We start from the raw sequence: 16,943 nt of genomic DNA, 5'->3' as shown, positions 1-16,943 counted from the left end.
CGAGTGAGGCTGTGTTGTTTTTTTTCCCCCTTCCTTAGTTCTGTATCTTAAGATAAGTTTTACTTGGCACAGAATAAGGCCTCCTGATGAACTCATTGTTTATATAAATGAATAAGCAGGTCTGGATATGTGATGTAATGTATCTTTGTTTCTTTGTTCATTTGCTGTGAATCGATATTTATCTTCACAGTTCACAGTATGTGTTCACTAAATAAGAGATATATTTCCATTATATGTTCAAGTAGAAAACTTGCTGCAAGCATAGAAAAAAAATCTGAATTGGACAATAGATCTTTATGGAAGATCATCTATGTCTTGTCTCTTATTAATGCATAAGTGCCTTTAATTCATGTGCATCTCTTTAAGATGCTCAAACATTCCCTTAATAAAGATTTTATGTGAATACAACCTGCTGCACAAGCTGTATAGTGGATAAGTTGTTAGCACAGTTACCTCATTCCTTCAAGGTTGGGAGCTGGAATCTCACCCCTGGTCTGTGTGTGGAGTTTGCATGTTCTCCCCCATGCTTGGTGCGTTTCCTCCAGGTACTTCAGTTCCCTCTTACAATCCAAAAATATGTGGTGTAGGCTGATTGCTTTTTGAACGTACTACCTTTCAATCAGTAGTCCAACACCTTAGATACCCATATCACTGAGCTGAGAAACTGGTTAACCAGAGTAACTTCCCAGTGTGTCGCTTATAATGGAGACTTGAAGGGATGCTTAATATTTACTTTGTACATAGTGTAACGTACATAGAGAAGATTTCCACGCCATAAATAATCTGCACTGATCGTATTTTAAAAACTGCACTGTCAAGTGATCGATGATAGAGGGCGCATCATGACTAGTTCCTCTCAGTCACTGTTTTAACAAGACAGACCTTTTCTGGATCTCTTCCAAGAAATATAGTGAAAGTTTAAATAAGTATTTCTGTATTCGGTGTATTCATTTTATATGCACTAACTTTGGATTGTGCAGTTTAGCTTACATTAATTTAGGGTGAAATATGGCTTTTTTTCCCCCCATAAAAATCTCAACTGTTTCTTTTAAGAGCTAGCATGACATTACCTCATTTTGGGCTAGAACATAATGAATGTTAGTTTCAGCTTGTTCAGAATGACCTTGCATTTGTTTTCTACGAGTGGTGTTCGAGTCAAGCCAGGATTTTCATTGTGCAGAATAACAGAACACACTTAGGAGTAAAACCCCCTTTATTTCTCTATATAATCACCTGTTACAGTAATGCACTTATCCCATGAGTGCTTGAATACCATGAAGGTAGACAGAATTTTTCAGTACCATGACTGATTCTCGTGCCTGCTTCACGTCTGAATCACTGGCCTCCCAGGAATTCCTTTAATCGCCCAAACATGTGATAATGGTTTGGAGCGAGTTCAGGACTGTACGGGGGATGTGGTAATAACTCCCAGCCGAGTTCTTGTAACGTGCAACTGGTGTTGGTGAATGTGATGGTGTGTATACGACAAGTTATCTGTTGTCGAATGTTCACAGGAACAACTGCCTTGTTGTTCGTCATTCATGGACGTACAGTGTCTTTAAAATGTTTGAACCATTTAAATGTTTTGCTGCAGCTAAGAGTCTCATCACCGTACTGTGCTTGAATTCTTTTCTAAATATCAATCAATTTTACACCTTCATGAGAAAAATCACAGTCCTGGTTTGACTCGAACGCCTCTTGTAACATCATCTTGGATCGATTATCAGCCAGTATTTGTAAGGTCATACATTTATCCACAATGTAAGCTTTCATTAAATGGTTTTAAAAAGATAAGCATGCTGGTTCAAGATCCTGACCCCAGTAAATCCTGGGTTTGCAAATTCCTCACAAATTGGGTCATTTTTAACATTTTAATTATTACTTACAAATCTTTTTCTAACAGACATTTTATGTTTATAGCTTTATATAATGTTTCAGTGTGTAAAGATCCTGACTCCCATTTTTTTAAATAAGAGAAAAGAACTCTTATCTTTTATTGATCTTGTATGACATCATAATTGACCATGTGCTACTGGACACTAAAAGGCCACATCGATTACAATTCTGAACTTTCTCGTTATCATCAGTAGTTACATAAAGCACCATATAATCATAGTTGTATTCATTTTATATGCTGCTAATTTACTTTGTCTGAATACAGCAGACAGATCTATACAAGAACAACAAGTAGCCTGGGGATGAATTCTGGTAGCTGCAGGAATCCTTTTAGGGAACAACTGTTAATGAATGTTTAGATTTCCCGAGGCTAAGGAATTGAGACAATGTATGTTGAAGGCATGTCTGTACATGAAGCTCCAGTCTGTCTCAGACAGGAAAGGTGGAACCGGTAGATGACTGAGGGTGTTGACATGCCATGCGCATTTTGACACTGAATGACAGGTCAAATTTGTCGAGACAAAAGGTTGATTGATAGCGAGCTGCAATGATAGATGCCCGCATAAAGCAAAGCATTTGGAGGGCTGCGGAGAGAACTGTGTAGACAGAGAGATAAAAACCTCCAGTAAAGAGATGGTGGTTATTTATTTATTTATTTATTTATTACTTATTATTATTATTATGTTTTTGTAGGACATGCTTGAATCTCCTGAGTGATGCACGCTGATATAAAAGGTGTTCTGCATAAGAATTATAATGGTTCCAAGCTATTCGCATGAATCCTGCATGATTGAGTTAAATCAATAAGAGACTACACATATTGATTGTCAGCCTTTGATCATTTAAGACGGCTCTCAGGGAGCAAACAGATGCATAATGTAATTAGGATAACAAATGTGCCTTTCTGTGTAAAAGATAACCACTGGTTAGGAATAAGCTTTAAATGATAGCATTCTTACTGAGGATTATCAGCTCCTGGTTATCAGACTGTGAATATCACTTTCATGCCATAGATAATGACATTACATGTTATTTTTTTCTGTCTTAGTTAATAATAATAATTAAAAAAATACACACACACACACACACACACACAGAAAAAAAAAAAACTTTCACTCACTATGACACGTTCCGGTATTGTTGTTCATACCAAAGTCTTATCAAATTCTGCAAACTCCATGCACACAGAGGCGGGAATCGAACATGGCCGGGAATCAAGCACGAACCCTAAAGGTTCAAGACAAGGGGACAGAGCTATCACTATACCACCGAGTCAAATTCTAATATGGTATTTTTTTATGTTAATAGCTGATTCACATGTATTGTTTATGTATTGTTATTTAATAAAACTTTTGTTGAGATGATGACATATTCTGCATTTATGTAAGGAGTCTCCACTGTCAGGACCTTGTAACACTTTCCAGCACGTGGCAGTGTTCAGGACAAAAGAAACTGCACATTCTGGTTTTATGGTACAATGACAAGAGAAATATTAATGCGTTACACATACTCCTTAGTCCTGGGATATTTTCACCCAAAACTTTATCAGAGATTGATGACTCAACAGGGTAATGACTCCAAACATACAGTACAAGAGCCATCCCTCTTTTTTTTTTATTTTAAATAAAATTAAACAATGTAGATGAAATGAAAGAGATTGGAACAAATGTTTTACTGCAACAGGCTGCACAGTGCCTAAAGATACAATTTCAAAAATGGGTTGTTCATCTAGAAGCTTCAGCAGCAACCTCATTTGCCCTCTCGTCCGTTCCAACCACTCAGTATAATCATCACCGGTATAATCCTGGGCTGTCATCATCTTTCATCATCTGCACCTGTTTCTCACTAGTTCCTGCCTTATAGTTAGATGTTTTATGACTGAATGATTTATAGGTCACCGTGTGGCTTAACAAACAAGAAACATTTCTCTAAAACTGCTCACATTTGCTAAACTTGCTGAAAAAGGAGGGCCGAAAAAGTCCCTAAGGAAGCCTGAGGAATTATTCCTCCTGACTACATTAGAAATACAAGAAAGTTTGTTTCTTTGAAGGCGTCGCAACACTTTTGCACAGTACTTGTATGTCCAAATTGTGTTTAATTTTGCAACGATCAGGCTTTATTAAAAAGTCTGGAAAAAAAACACTATTTGAAAAGGGTGCCATTTTACTCCCATGACTTAAGATAAACTTGGAAATATGTTGTGTCAAATAAGTTTTAAAGCAAAATTGGTAATTGCAAGTGATTTTCTATTGACATTCTCTTATTCATTTTTTTAAAACGTTTGAATTATTCTGAAGTCCACCATGTGTTGTGTGAGAAGTTGAACAAAAGCTTCAGATGTTTACGTGGGGATGTGGAATTTAGCACTTAAACTGTAGTTAAAATGGTCTTCATTGAGAAATCACTCTAAATTGTCATTTAAACTCAAACCTATTCTAGAAGCTTCATAGTTAGTTATTTTTAACAGCACGTTCGGCTAACAGGATAACAGTTTTACTGCTCATAAGGAATAAAGCCTGAGTAAACTTAAAGAGTTCTTTATCCAAAGGAAAGAAACTTAAGCTGGTTCAGGAGTTTAACTGGAAATGAGTGAAATTGAATTCTGTTCTATCTGCTATCTTCTAATTCTATCTACCCTCTTTTGTATGACCTCAAAGATGGCTATGATTGGCCAGTGTCGTTATGATTAACAGGAGAGATGAGTAAGGGTATGCCGTTTCTCCCACTTAGAGAACATAACCCAATTTACTGCACTGACTTCATGCCACAGGTGGCTGTGGCCTCACTGGGATTTGAACATTCCATCTCCAAACACTTTTCTGTTGCATATTTAGGACCCTGTATTAGTTTCAAATTAGTTTTAAAAACACTAAAAGGTCTTGTTCCTTTAGGGCTTTTAGGCATTTTATTTAAAATAGTGCCAGTGACGAACGCGTAGGTCCTGTTCGGTATGTGCTGGTTTAAGAAAATGTTGCGCAAGTGTCAGTTATAGTAACGTAAGCCTGTACAGCTATAAATTCTTAACATCCACTGCTATTCTTGGTTTTCTGACCGAGGTATATTTAACCTGGCTTTTTGGCCCCTTTACACACACCATGTAATGGCTATCTTCTATTTTATTCATAGCACTAAAGATTCATCATCTTTACTGGTTAGGATGAGATCAGTAAAGGAGCTCTAAACATTTTGTTGAAAAATAAATAAATAAATGGGTTTAAGACTATGTATTCTCAGAGAGCAGAAAACTGAGAAAGGCAACTGAAGCCTTTGGGGTCTTAGATATAGTTGAAACAATATTTATCTCTTTACATGAAGACAAAAAAATACACACAACCCTATATGCATCTGAAGTTATAAAATTTCTTTCTTTTTTATTTAACTTTCACTTACATTATTTAATGTTATATATAAGAATAACATTGAATAGCTTAAGTGTAGCTTTGTGTGTGTGTGTATATATATATATATAAACAAAAATATAATAATATTAAAGCTGCTTCTTAATATATATTTTATAGTGTTTTAGCACACACACACACACACACAACATATGATTTCAACACTAATTTATAAAGTTTTCATACACGGTTTGAATTAATAAAGGTATTTTTAACATTTTAGATTGCTTTTGTTGTGATCAGGCTCTTATATAACGCACCAAACTGTTTTATTTCTCATCCTATAGATACAAAAAATAAATCTGGCCCTGCCTCCTGGCACGCCTTACTGACTGACGGGGAAACTGACCAATAAGAACACTGTGTCCTGTTACACCACGCCCATGTATGTCGTAGTGATCTGTAGTCGTCTTTTCATTGGCTCGGCGGAATATCAAAGACTTTCTCGACCGGAAGTAGACATGCAAACTTTTCTTTTTTTTTTTTTAACGCTGAAGTTCTCTGACTTGCGCACTAGCTGGCAGGGTGTAGCCTGGTCAGATGTAGGACTTTTCCTCTAAAAGTTTTTTTTCTCTTCCATGGCGCAGATCAGGAATAAATAAACCGAGCGAGTAGAGTGGAAGGAAGTAAAATCGAGACAGAAGAAGAAGAAAGAAAGGAAGCGACACCCGTATGGTTTTATTATTATTATTATTATTATTCTGACACCGCAGAAGTTTTGAGACGGCGCGCAGGTCGAAGAGGAGAGTGTTTTTAGGGGACAGGGCCAGGACGCACGGAGACAATAATGCGCTGCTGCGTGCCGCTTCTTCTGAGTTTACTGACTTTGTGCGTGACGCGCGCGCACGCAGCGATGGACGAGTGCGTGGACGACGTAACGCACCGGCCGCAGCGCTGCATGCCCGAGTTCGTGAACGCGGCGTTCAACGTGACCGTGGTGGCCACCAACACGTGCGGCTCTCCGCCTGAAGAGTACTGCGTGCAGACCGGCGTCACCGGAGTCACCAAGTCGTGCCACATCTGCGATGCCCGAGATCCGAGACAGCATCACAGCGCAGTCTACCTCACCGACTACAACACTCAAGCGGACACCACCTGGTGGCAGAGCCAGACCATGCTCGCAGGCGTCCAGTACCCCAGCTCCATCAACCTAACCCTGCACCTAGGTACGTGTGCATGCTCGTCTCTCTTCTTCCCATCTCAGTGCATCCTCTTCTTGGTCTCTGTGCATTGCATATGCATGCTCGTGCTCGTGCTCAAGAGACATCACGGTTATCCTGTTGGTCAGCGCTGTTGCCTCGCACCTCCAGGGTCAGGGTTCGAGTCCCATCTCTGGGTCTGTGTGCACGGAGTTTGCATGCTCTCCCACCAGTGTTGCGTGAGTCAGTTTTCTTTGGTTACCTGGAGCGGAAAAGTTTAAGGGCCCTGCCTTAATTTCCAGCAGGGACTCCAACCGGTCCTCCCATCTGGGTTTTTTTTTTATATTTTTTTGACTATCTATGTACAATTTCTACCATTTCACTAGATCTCTCCATGACACTGTCTATAGATTCTTTTCCAAGCTTATTCTAGAAGTGCTTGTTAAAACAGTGAAGTCCAGTGGAGAGCCTTCCCAGAAAAGTGAGTTTCATCTGGCACACCTGGGTTCCCAACAATGGGACTCGAACCCCAAATCCTTGATTGTTGAACCACTGTTTTCCCCTCTAGTACAATTTCTCATTAAGAGAATCCCCCTACCCGTCTTTATTTAGTCTGTACAGTTGTTGAATGTATGGGGCGTCACTGTGTCTCCTCGCACCTCCAGGTTGAGGGTTTGATTCCCCTTAAGTTTATAAGCTCTTTATAATTTTCTCAGGTTACCTGGCACACCTGGAGTAGGGCGCGTTAAAGGGCCTTGTTTAAGTTCCCAACTGTTCTTAACCGCAATGGGATTCGAACCCCAAATCCTAAATGGTTAAAGCACCATTCCCTCGCCCCTCTGGCTGTCTTTGAGTACCTATGTACAGTTTCTAGAGCTTCACAATATCTCAGCGTGATGATATCCATGTGCAGACCTGTAGATAGTTTTCCAAGTGGTGTTTGTTTTACATTTTACGCCATTTGGCAGACGATTTTATCTCCGTCCTCAGCTCGCATTTATCTTATTACACAGTTATAAGCAGTTTAGAGTTAAGGGCCTTGCTCAAGGGTTCTTGCTCTTGTTCCTAATGTTTTCACAGAAAAGGGGAACTCGATCTTGAATGAGCTGATCAGAAAGCACATGAATGTAACGTTTAACTTAGACGTGTGAAAAATACAGCGTTGTGCATCTCAATACATCAAGAATCGACTGAGACGACTGTCGTTAACACTGATCGATCACCCTTTCACAGTCTTGCTAAGATCAATGCAGGGTCTACTTTCTGACCCCCGCAACAGGTTGTTTGTTGTTTACGAATGATCGACCTTTGGTGTTTTTGTGGCAACAGGTTTTGAGAAAATGGGCCATAGTAAGAAAAAGTCTGAATTCTTTCCAGGCCAGAGTGTAGATTTGTGTAGTGTCAAGCTGGTCATGTCAGGTGGTGATCGCACTCATGTGAATGTGAACGAGAGGGGTTATTAAGTCAATCGTGATGTTTTCTGCAATAATACTTTTGGAGGAGAAACGAAAAATCGATAAATTTACAATTTAATTTGCACAAATCTAGAATAAAAGAGTTACAGCTTTACTAGAATAAAAAAAAAAAACGACAGTACAACAGTACCATGTGTTTTATATACATGAACAATAACTCGTACATTATTTTATCCTGGTTCATGTTTCTTGTGTCACACATGAGCCTCTAACTCTGAGTGTTAATGGTCTCTACTACAGCTGTTTAAACGGGAAGCTGCTGTGACGGCGATTGTCAGGCTTAACACGGCGTTAAGGACAGCTGGACGTGGTTTACAGAGTCATGTGTGGTTTACTCCTGATGAGAAGGCTTTGACGTGAACTTAAGTGCAAGAAAAATAGACCGTAATCACATCAAGCCTTATGTTTATGGACTTGAAAACAGTTAAACTGTCTTTTTTTGGCCTTTTTAAAAAAAAATCCGGCACAAAACAGGGATTTTTTTATTTATTCAGCCTGTTATTTTTACCAAAGACATTTTAAACACGTGTTTTTATAATTGCCATCAAAAAAGGCACATGGCACACTCTTCACTACTTTCACCATGTGTGGGAAACTACTCGAGCGACTACACTGATTACATTTGTTTACGCTGCACCAACCAGTTCATTACTGCCAGATTTAAATGATAGGCCAGAGGAATGCGAGAGTGAGGAGACATTAGAGAGTTAAGATGCAGGAGGACGACATGGTACGCTACCTGATCCAGAGTCAGCACACTGTCTGAGACTTGATCTGTTTTCCTGTAAAGTAGGAAGAGGATTTCCGGGGGTTATGAGGTTATGAGCTGTGGCGTCCAGGGAATACTAATGTGAGTAGAACGCCGTGTGGAGTTTCAAACAGTGAATTTCTAAATCAATCACAAGCTAAGATAAATCTAGGGATTGATCCTGAGGTGATTGCTTGTGATTAATCAGTCGTTTTCACTTTTTGTAGCTCCACCCACACGTCCATGTCCTGACGGCAGCTGTAATATTTTTAATCAATCTTTTATTGATCGATTCAGATGAATGAATCTTAGGGCCGGTGTTCACTTCAACATCTATTCACACTTAAACATAAACTTAAATCATAGCACTTGCAGGAAATAGAAATTGTGTGGATCTTCTTGTACTAAAATACTTGTGTTTTACAAGAGTATCGCTGCTTCTTTGGTTGAGTTTGAGAGCTGGGGTGTGGAGCAGACGCTTGGTGGCGGTAAAAAATACCTCGGTACGGGACATGACATTTATAAACCATCAGAAGCATATCTTGCACATCGGTTTAATGTTTATTAGTGTACCAACTGTAGGATTACAGAGGAACAGCAACATTTCTCCCAATATGTTGAATTTAATACTATAAAAGGTTTAAGAAATCAATCAGACAGTAAAACTGCAGTGTGTTTGAATCAAATGGAAATGAAAATCACATTGCTGGAAAATGTAATCATAAAGTTGGTCCAACTGTGATTCATGGTTTTAGTTAGTACTCAAGTTATTGCCGGACATTTTGGTGCCATTGTGACCAAAGGCAGTCACAAACTCTCATGGTGTGATAGTCGCTATGAAGGTCTTATTAACGCCACCGATACAAGAGCGCAAAACTCAACAAATACAGTAAGGGTAATGGCAAAACACGGACATAAATGTAATGGACAGAAAATGCCTTTGTTTATCTAGCTCATGCTGATTAATGATTTAAGCAGAATGTAGTCATGTTTTTAATCACCAGTCTATCGTCAAAGGATCTTTACTGTAAACCAGGCTGTCATCTGCATGTAATTCAGCCAAGATCTTGAACGGTTTTGTGTAGTAACGCTCTTAACAGACGGCTGTAGTTGTCTCAAGGTATAAAAAGCCTGTGTACATCACCTGCCAATGGAAATCATAACAAAATGTTGGCTTTCTGATTGGCTGTGAGCTTTGTAGCCCTCATTGCAATTTTGATTATTCTTTTTTCCTTGTTTTGTTTTAATGAATGATCTTTTTTTTTCTTTTACTCCCAAGTCTTTCCATGTGAAATCGATTTCATTTAATACATAGTTTTGGTTTCGGATGAGCCTAGTCCGCTTCATTTCGTGCCCTCAGGGACCTCATTGCATCTGAAAGGTTGCAAGGTCTTTCAAACGGATCAGCTGTCTCGTTTTAATGCTGGCATGGCCAGGGGCGCTAAAGAGACCCCCATCTGTAATTACAGCTGACTTAGCTGTTAATGACGGGCGGAAGTGGTCTCCCAGGCAGTTCCTCATACTTGGACTCAGACGCTGTAGCTTCCCTCCCCTCAAACCCCCCACCTCCACCACCCCCCAATCGTCCTGCATGGGAAGCCTTTTTTCGATAGGATGTTGTGTGTGCATCTCAGTAGGTGGGAAGCCACAAGAAGTCTGGGGCTTTGAGCCATAAGCTCTTATTTTTATATACTTTGCCTTTGATGGCTTTTTATCTCTATTCTGCCGGGTTTGGGCAGGAAGCAGACATGTCCCGACCTGACAGTTCCCTCAGTCTTCTCCGAACACTGGAGATGAGGCCTGATCTAGCAGCCAGACGGAGCGAGAGATGACTCTGTTCGATAAAAGGAAGTATTTTATATATAACGTGTGGTTTTAAATACGTTAGACATCAGATGTGTGAAAGCTTTCTGTATTGTCTCTTCCACACCGTTCGTTTGCGCAGGAGGAATGTATAACTGCTTTAAGTGTGAAATACGACACTCTGGCTCTTTGTCTATACGTTTATAGTGAAGTGATGCATATTGGATGCCAGTCAGGGAGACAACCCGACCTCCACCCCCACACACACAAACTCCATGAATGCTTCAACGCCAACATTTTTTTTCCCTTTTCTCTCTAACACAGACCAAAGTTTATATCCGTTAAATGACATTGTTTTTTTACTTCTTTTAGAAGTTTATTTTTTTTAAATTAGAAATGTTTTCTGAAAGCATCTGTACTTACTATGCTTCACAGTACTGTAAGAGCTGGGAGGTTTTACTGAGCGTGCTGGAGAATAAGTCCTTCTCGTAACTTTCTCACACTTTCTCCTTTCAATTTTCTTGCAAAATGCAGGAGCCTACAGCATACTTTTTCTCAATCCTCCCATGTTGCTTTCTTCACAGGCATGCAAATATTCTTCTATGTTATTTATTTATGCTTTTTTAAATTGTTTGGAAATAGCAAATAATTTTGAACATAATTACGCAGACATAATAAACATATAACATGTATAACATATATAAAACGGTAACATTGTGCATGCTTTGCAAGACATCGGCACAGCATTAATATTTATGCGTATATACTGGTAGTGTATTGTATTTCATAAGGTTTTGTTGAAACCTGGAGTTCTAATCTGTTTAAGCATCGTGCCCAAAAAAATTATGATAACGTACTTTAATTAACCAACACCATTGAAAAATCATTGTCTCCTCAGTGTGATCACAAAGACACACGTCTCATTAATCTCAGCTGCGATGAATGAATGTGTCCCAGTGGTGCCTTGGCATTCTCAGCTTATCGGGCTGTATTTCCTGGCGGCAGAGGACCGACAGAAAGGACTGTTTACTCCTAGATAACCACTATCTTTTCTCTAATCATGTGTCATTTGCCGTCAAATTACATCTACATACACCAGTTCTGCCCAAGGGAACGAGGACGCTAATGAGCTGAAATCCCTTTCTAACAGTCAAAAGTCAAGGGTTTGGACACACCTTTTAACTTCTGATTTCCATTTCTCTCTACATTGTAAAACAATATTAAAGGCGTCCAAAATATACAATAACCTTCCTTAAACCGTTGATATTGAGGTGTATCTGCTACGCACGCTCCATAAACCCTTTATAACGCCTCTAATCCGAGGTGCTGTTTGTTAATCGGTGATTTTTGAGGCTGGTGACTCTAAATGAACTTCTCCTCTGCAGCAGAGGTAAGTTTTGGTCTTGCTTTTCTGAGAAGGTCTTCAAATGTTGTGATGTAAAAAATAGATGTGGTATTGCACCAACCACCCATAAAATCAGAAGTAAATGTTTTTTTTATAAAACGTGCGTAGTTGTGAAAAACGCAAGCGGTTCATGTTTTCTGCAAAAGCTGAAGGATATTTTAATCATTTAAGATCCTTTAACTTTCTGTGTTTTCCTAGTTTGAAAATTATATAGTCCTAATTACCTTCAATTAAAACCAGACTGTCAGTACAGAGTGGAAAATATCAATCATCCTTGGCTTATTGCTGGCTACGTGAACAAAAAAACTAAATGAAAAACAGGATGTGATGTCAGTTGTGCGTTTTGAGTGATGCTTGGCAAAATCAGTGCAGATATTTTATGTACAAAACTCAAAAATGTGAGAAAACATAGTCTTGACTCTTTGACTTGGCTTAATCAAAAAACTATAATGAGTAATGAATGAAAATAGATTCAGATTTCCTACCTAACTTTTTATGTAGTTCTAGGTGTAACTTGTGATTACCACAAATTAATCTTAAGCTACCCTGATAATTCTCATAACTTTTACTGTCACACAAACGACAACAGTTAAACATTATGTATAAAATGATCAATATTAGTTTTGCTGATTAACTCTGATGGAGGCTTTCATAGTATAAATCTACTGTGTTGCCACACCTAGTCCTAAAAAAAATGTGTCAGAAGCAGAAATCTGTTTTTTGGTGGTCAATTTACCACAGAAGGTCGATTATGCAGCTGTTTTAAATTTTTGTCCAACATTTGTCTTGTAAACAATATCTGTCCTGTTTTCAGCTGTCTTAATTTAAAGAAGCTGGCCATACATCTGGCTAACAATGATCCAGATCTGGGAATGTCATGAGCCTCGTTTATACCAGTCACAGCACAAGCCATGCCTGTCAGGACTAAGCGTGTTTGTGTCGGTTTACTCCATAGGATTCCGGAGTGTCTCCTAGAGTACTTCACTAGGGTCAAGCATTTAGGAAGAGAGTTCTCTTCCTGTTCTCGAGCTTGCATCAGTACAGTACCCCCCTTTTCCCAACTGTCCTCTGCCACGGCTCCGCTTTTCTATTGGCCGGGTGTTTGGAGAGGGAGAAGCCCTACAGTGTGGGAAAGTAGATCTCAGAATGTTTCTTGGGCCCTAGGGTCCTTCTCCTTCTTCCCTTTTCCACCAAGCTCAAAGACCTTGTCATTTCCGAAGGGGACCAGCTGGGCCAAATTATACCAGTCGCACTTGAGAAGGTCGGCGTGAATGCGAGTTATCTGTTTAGTGCCTGGAAGGTATGATCTCACTGTGGGAAACTTGAGCAGATAAATTAAAGACTGAAGTTGTGCATTCTAAGTGTGCACTCAATTCTTTGAGTTACACGCAACTGATAGTGTTTGAAGAAATGGACAAATTGTTGCCAGAATGATTCACAGAGAATTTGGTTAGGACTTGATGTGCACGCCAGGGAACTGGGACTGGGATCTTGTGGGACACAATATAAAAAAACATTATCATGAAGGTTCTTCTTTCCATATTATCACGAGGTTAAATATGAAACAAAGAAAGATCTGCGAAATGCATTTACCCGGATTACTTTAAACCAGTAATAAGTTTATAACTAGTTAACAAATGTGAATTAGTTAGACGATATTATGGAAAGGAACAAACCCTATAACAGGCCGGTATTAGACTTGAACAAACTGCACTCTGTCAGGGTTTAAATCTTATAACTGTAACAGCGCTGAATGGATGCGGATACAGATAGGTGCATTTTCTAACCGCCCCATTCGGCAGGCAGTGTCGTCGTCTTTGGCAGTAAAAGAAGTCGAGGCTGCTAATTGCTTTTGTAATTGTGTTGCGGGAGGTGAAACTGGAGTATCAGACCACCCAGTGTGGCCAAAGTGCAAAGCGTTGCCCCATCTCCTGCTGATTCTGGCCAACATGGCCAAACACTTGAAGAATGAGCTCCTGCTGCTTTCAGATTGTACCTTGTATGAGCTGTCAAACACACTGCCCTTGCTATTGTCAGTGGACAGAGCTGTTTAACCATGAAAGGAGCGAACCCCGTGGCCAGACTATTTACCTACCATCTCTTATGACAGTTGTTTCGAAAGAATGGAAATAATATTGAGAAATTTTGACCCATACTTCAGGTCATTTTATTAAGAATTTTGTGGTAGCGGTGAGCGTGATTTATTCATAGATGACGAGATAAGCCTGTCCTAGAAATGACCCTGCCTTATTTCGTTCCCACCCTTTTGGCACACATGGCTGTGAAACGCACATGAAACCGCCGCACTCTTGCAAAAGTCTCTCACCTTCAATTAGTTTGTTTGAATTCAGCCTGTCTTTGTTTTAACTAACTCTTACTTCAACATGAAAAGGGTATATTAATGGGAAACTTCTAAATAATAAACTTCTGCCTCTAACGGTTAACTATTGGTGATTAGCCAACTTGTAGCAATAAACTAGTTTGAAAAGGTTTCATTGTGTTGTTTGGATGAATTTTTACCTCAGAAATTTGTCTCTTAGATTGTTTCTTTAATCTGACGCAACCATGCTATCAAAAACAAAAAAGTCAGACCATTTCCACCCACTAGATCTGTATTAGGCTAAGAACATTTCCAACATCACTGTTCACTGTTTTTCACAAAATATAAAACACATTAGTCATTTAAAACATTTCATTTTTGTGTTTTGTTTTATTATCCTTTTAAATTTGAGAAGTACCATTTGTTAATCTGTTAGCAAGCTTACTTTTTAGCTTAGGTTTTACTTTAGGTTACTTTTGAGTCATACTTCTACATTGTCTTTATGAAAAATCCCGCCTTCCATTATCTGATTGGCTACAAGAATTTGAACTCATCTGTGATTGGTTGGATCCTTAAGGAATGAAACGCGAGCCAATCCATGAATAACATGAAGGCGGGGCATAAACTGTGGTGTTTCTTTAGCAACTTTTAACTTTAGATAATGCTGTGTCATGAAAACTGCTTTATTATTACATTTTCATGTCAGTGTAAAATACTTTTACATATCTAAATAAGAAGTTTGGTTAATAACGAGGAATATATTCCAAAGTGAAAGACCCAATTTCTTTTTTTTTGACACATTTATTTCACAAAAAAACTATTTTTTTCTTTGGGTAATTTCTTTCTAATGTGGGGAAAATGGGGAAGAATAACCCTGTACCATTGCTATTCCTACCAAACTTTAAATAATCCCTATTATTTTTATCATATGTACTTTTTTCCTTTAGCTTGCACGATGATTTTATCTTTGCCCTCATGTCCTCGTCATGTCATCGTGCCGAGGCAGATGGTGTGGTGCGCTTTCTAATTTACTTGCGCATCTTCTGAGCAAAGGCACTCGCGTTTGAAAGCATATCCACCACCACTGGAGCTTTTCTTCTTTATTTCCCAACAAGCAGCTCTTCAAAGGCTTCAAAGTGAAGTGCTTGAAGTGTGAAACCGTGCGGGGTGTCAGTGGCCAAATACAGCTGTTTTTACACATTAATGAGGAAATGGGTAACCCTGAAAAATGAGAAGGTGTCAGGTTTTTCTTTTTGTTTGTGTTTTTTTTTTTTTCTGTGACTGTAACTGGTACAATGCTTGTAGTCAGTGTGACTGCTTCGTATTATGATAAAATGTCCACCCTTAGGCTGTGATGCTAACACCTGCTTTTACACTCCAATGTTTTTTTTTTCTTCTGCAAAGGTAGTGCTGCTAATGATGAGAGCCTTAATCTATATCCATGGAAAAAAATGTTTCCAGGAAAGGATATGTTTTCAGCATGCAGCAATAAAGCGTTTTTAGGATGTGTACTTTCCCCATGCCTAATTTTAAAGCATGTTGATGTTCAGCCAGTGTCACATCTTCATTTTAAATCAATCTCTTCACACCTCGTGCTTAGACATGCTTTGTCCTAACGAGCTCCTGTGTCGGCTTTGTTGCTTTCGGAGATGTTGTGCATTAATAAGTTTTAAGCGGGTCAGAGTCTGGAGTTATTGCAGTTTCCTTATGCGTTCCAACCTTTCATACTGATCCAAACATATAACCAACCTGAAAATGCAATATTAGATTATTTTAATATAACACAGCATCAGAAATGAAACATCAAGAAAATCTGAAAACAAAAAAGAGGTAGGTCCTAGACCAACATGGCATGTTTGCTGGAAAATGCGTTGGGTTGAGAGACAGAGGAAAAACAAGAAACTGAAAGATATTTATTTTTAAATAAGACTTTAATTGATGCTTTTTTTGCGGCTGTCTTTTATACAACAGCAATCATATGATGGTATTGATGGTCTTAATGAGTATATAATGGTGGAAAAAAAATACATTTGTTCCAAAGCTCAGTTGTTCAAAAGCTAAAAAAACTCTTAAAATAGCATGAGTAACTCCTCAAAAATTTCTTTTTGTAAGAGAAGCTGGATGACGGCAAATGTTTTTAAAAGAAAAAAAGCAATTTGTTTCTTGTTTTGCCTTTGCATCTTTTTTTATTTAGTTTGTTTTGCTGTTGTCTTTTGTTGTTGTTTTTTTGTTTGTTTTTGCAATACTGTTTTTTTCTCAGTAGCATTTTTTTGTGATTGCAGTGTTTTTTCTGTTTCAATGTTGCATTTTCTGTTCCATTGCTGCGTTTTCTGATCTGCTGTTGTCTTTTACAGTTGTTGCATTTTCTTTGAACCACCTTGTTTATTCAAAAAGGGGTCCAGCTTTCATTTTTTAGTCAAATTTGACTCTGCCTTCTACAGACCACTTTGTTTTTCTTGTCTTGTATCGTTCTTTCATATTGCTATTTTATCTTGTGTGCATTACAGTTAAAAGCTATTCTAAGCTGAGTGTTGCCAAACACAATTTTACTGTATGTAACAGTGTCATAAAGCGTTTTCTTTGATGTTGCTTTTCCCCCCCCCCTTTATTAGAAGTATAGTATACAGTATAGCTTTCTATGAAAGCTGCCTGTTGGGCCCCCAAGCTGTTCCTTTTTGCAGTCTAGATGTCTCTGGAAAAAAAAATACAACCTTGACTGCGAAAGTAATGTAGGCACCGTTGACATCTAAATGCATTTA

General features: G+C 38.7%; 1 protein-coding gene across 1 annotated transcript in view; it reads left to right on the top strand.

The window, feature by feature from the left end:
- Nucleotides 1-5,801: 5,801 nt before the first annotated feature.
- The window catches only part of lamc1 (laminin, gamma 1), a 63,122-nt gene continuing 51,980 nt past the window's right edge, over nucleotides 5,802-16,943 (top strand). The window contains exon 1 of the mRNA XM_053493484.1: nucleotides 5,802-6,460. Within this exon, the coding sequence (XP_053349459.1) occupies nucleotides 6,082-6,460 (379 nt within the window). The 5' untranslated portion in view covers nucleotides 5,802-6,081. The remainder of the gene's footprint in view (nucleotides 6,461-16,943) is intronic.

Source organism: Clarias gariepinus, chromosome 1, assembly GCF_024256425.1.
Source record: "Clarias gariepinus isolate MV-2021 ecotype Netherlands chromosome 1, CGAR_prim_01v2, whole genome shotgun sequence".
NCBI classification, from domain to species: Eukaryota; Metazoa; Chordata; class Actinopteri; order Siluriformes; family Clariidae; genus Clarias; species Clarias gariepinus.
Note: the sequence above shows the minus strand (reverse complement) of the source record. Positions and strands in the feature narration are given on the sequence as shown.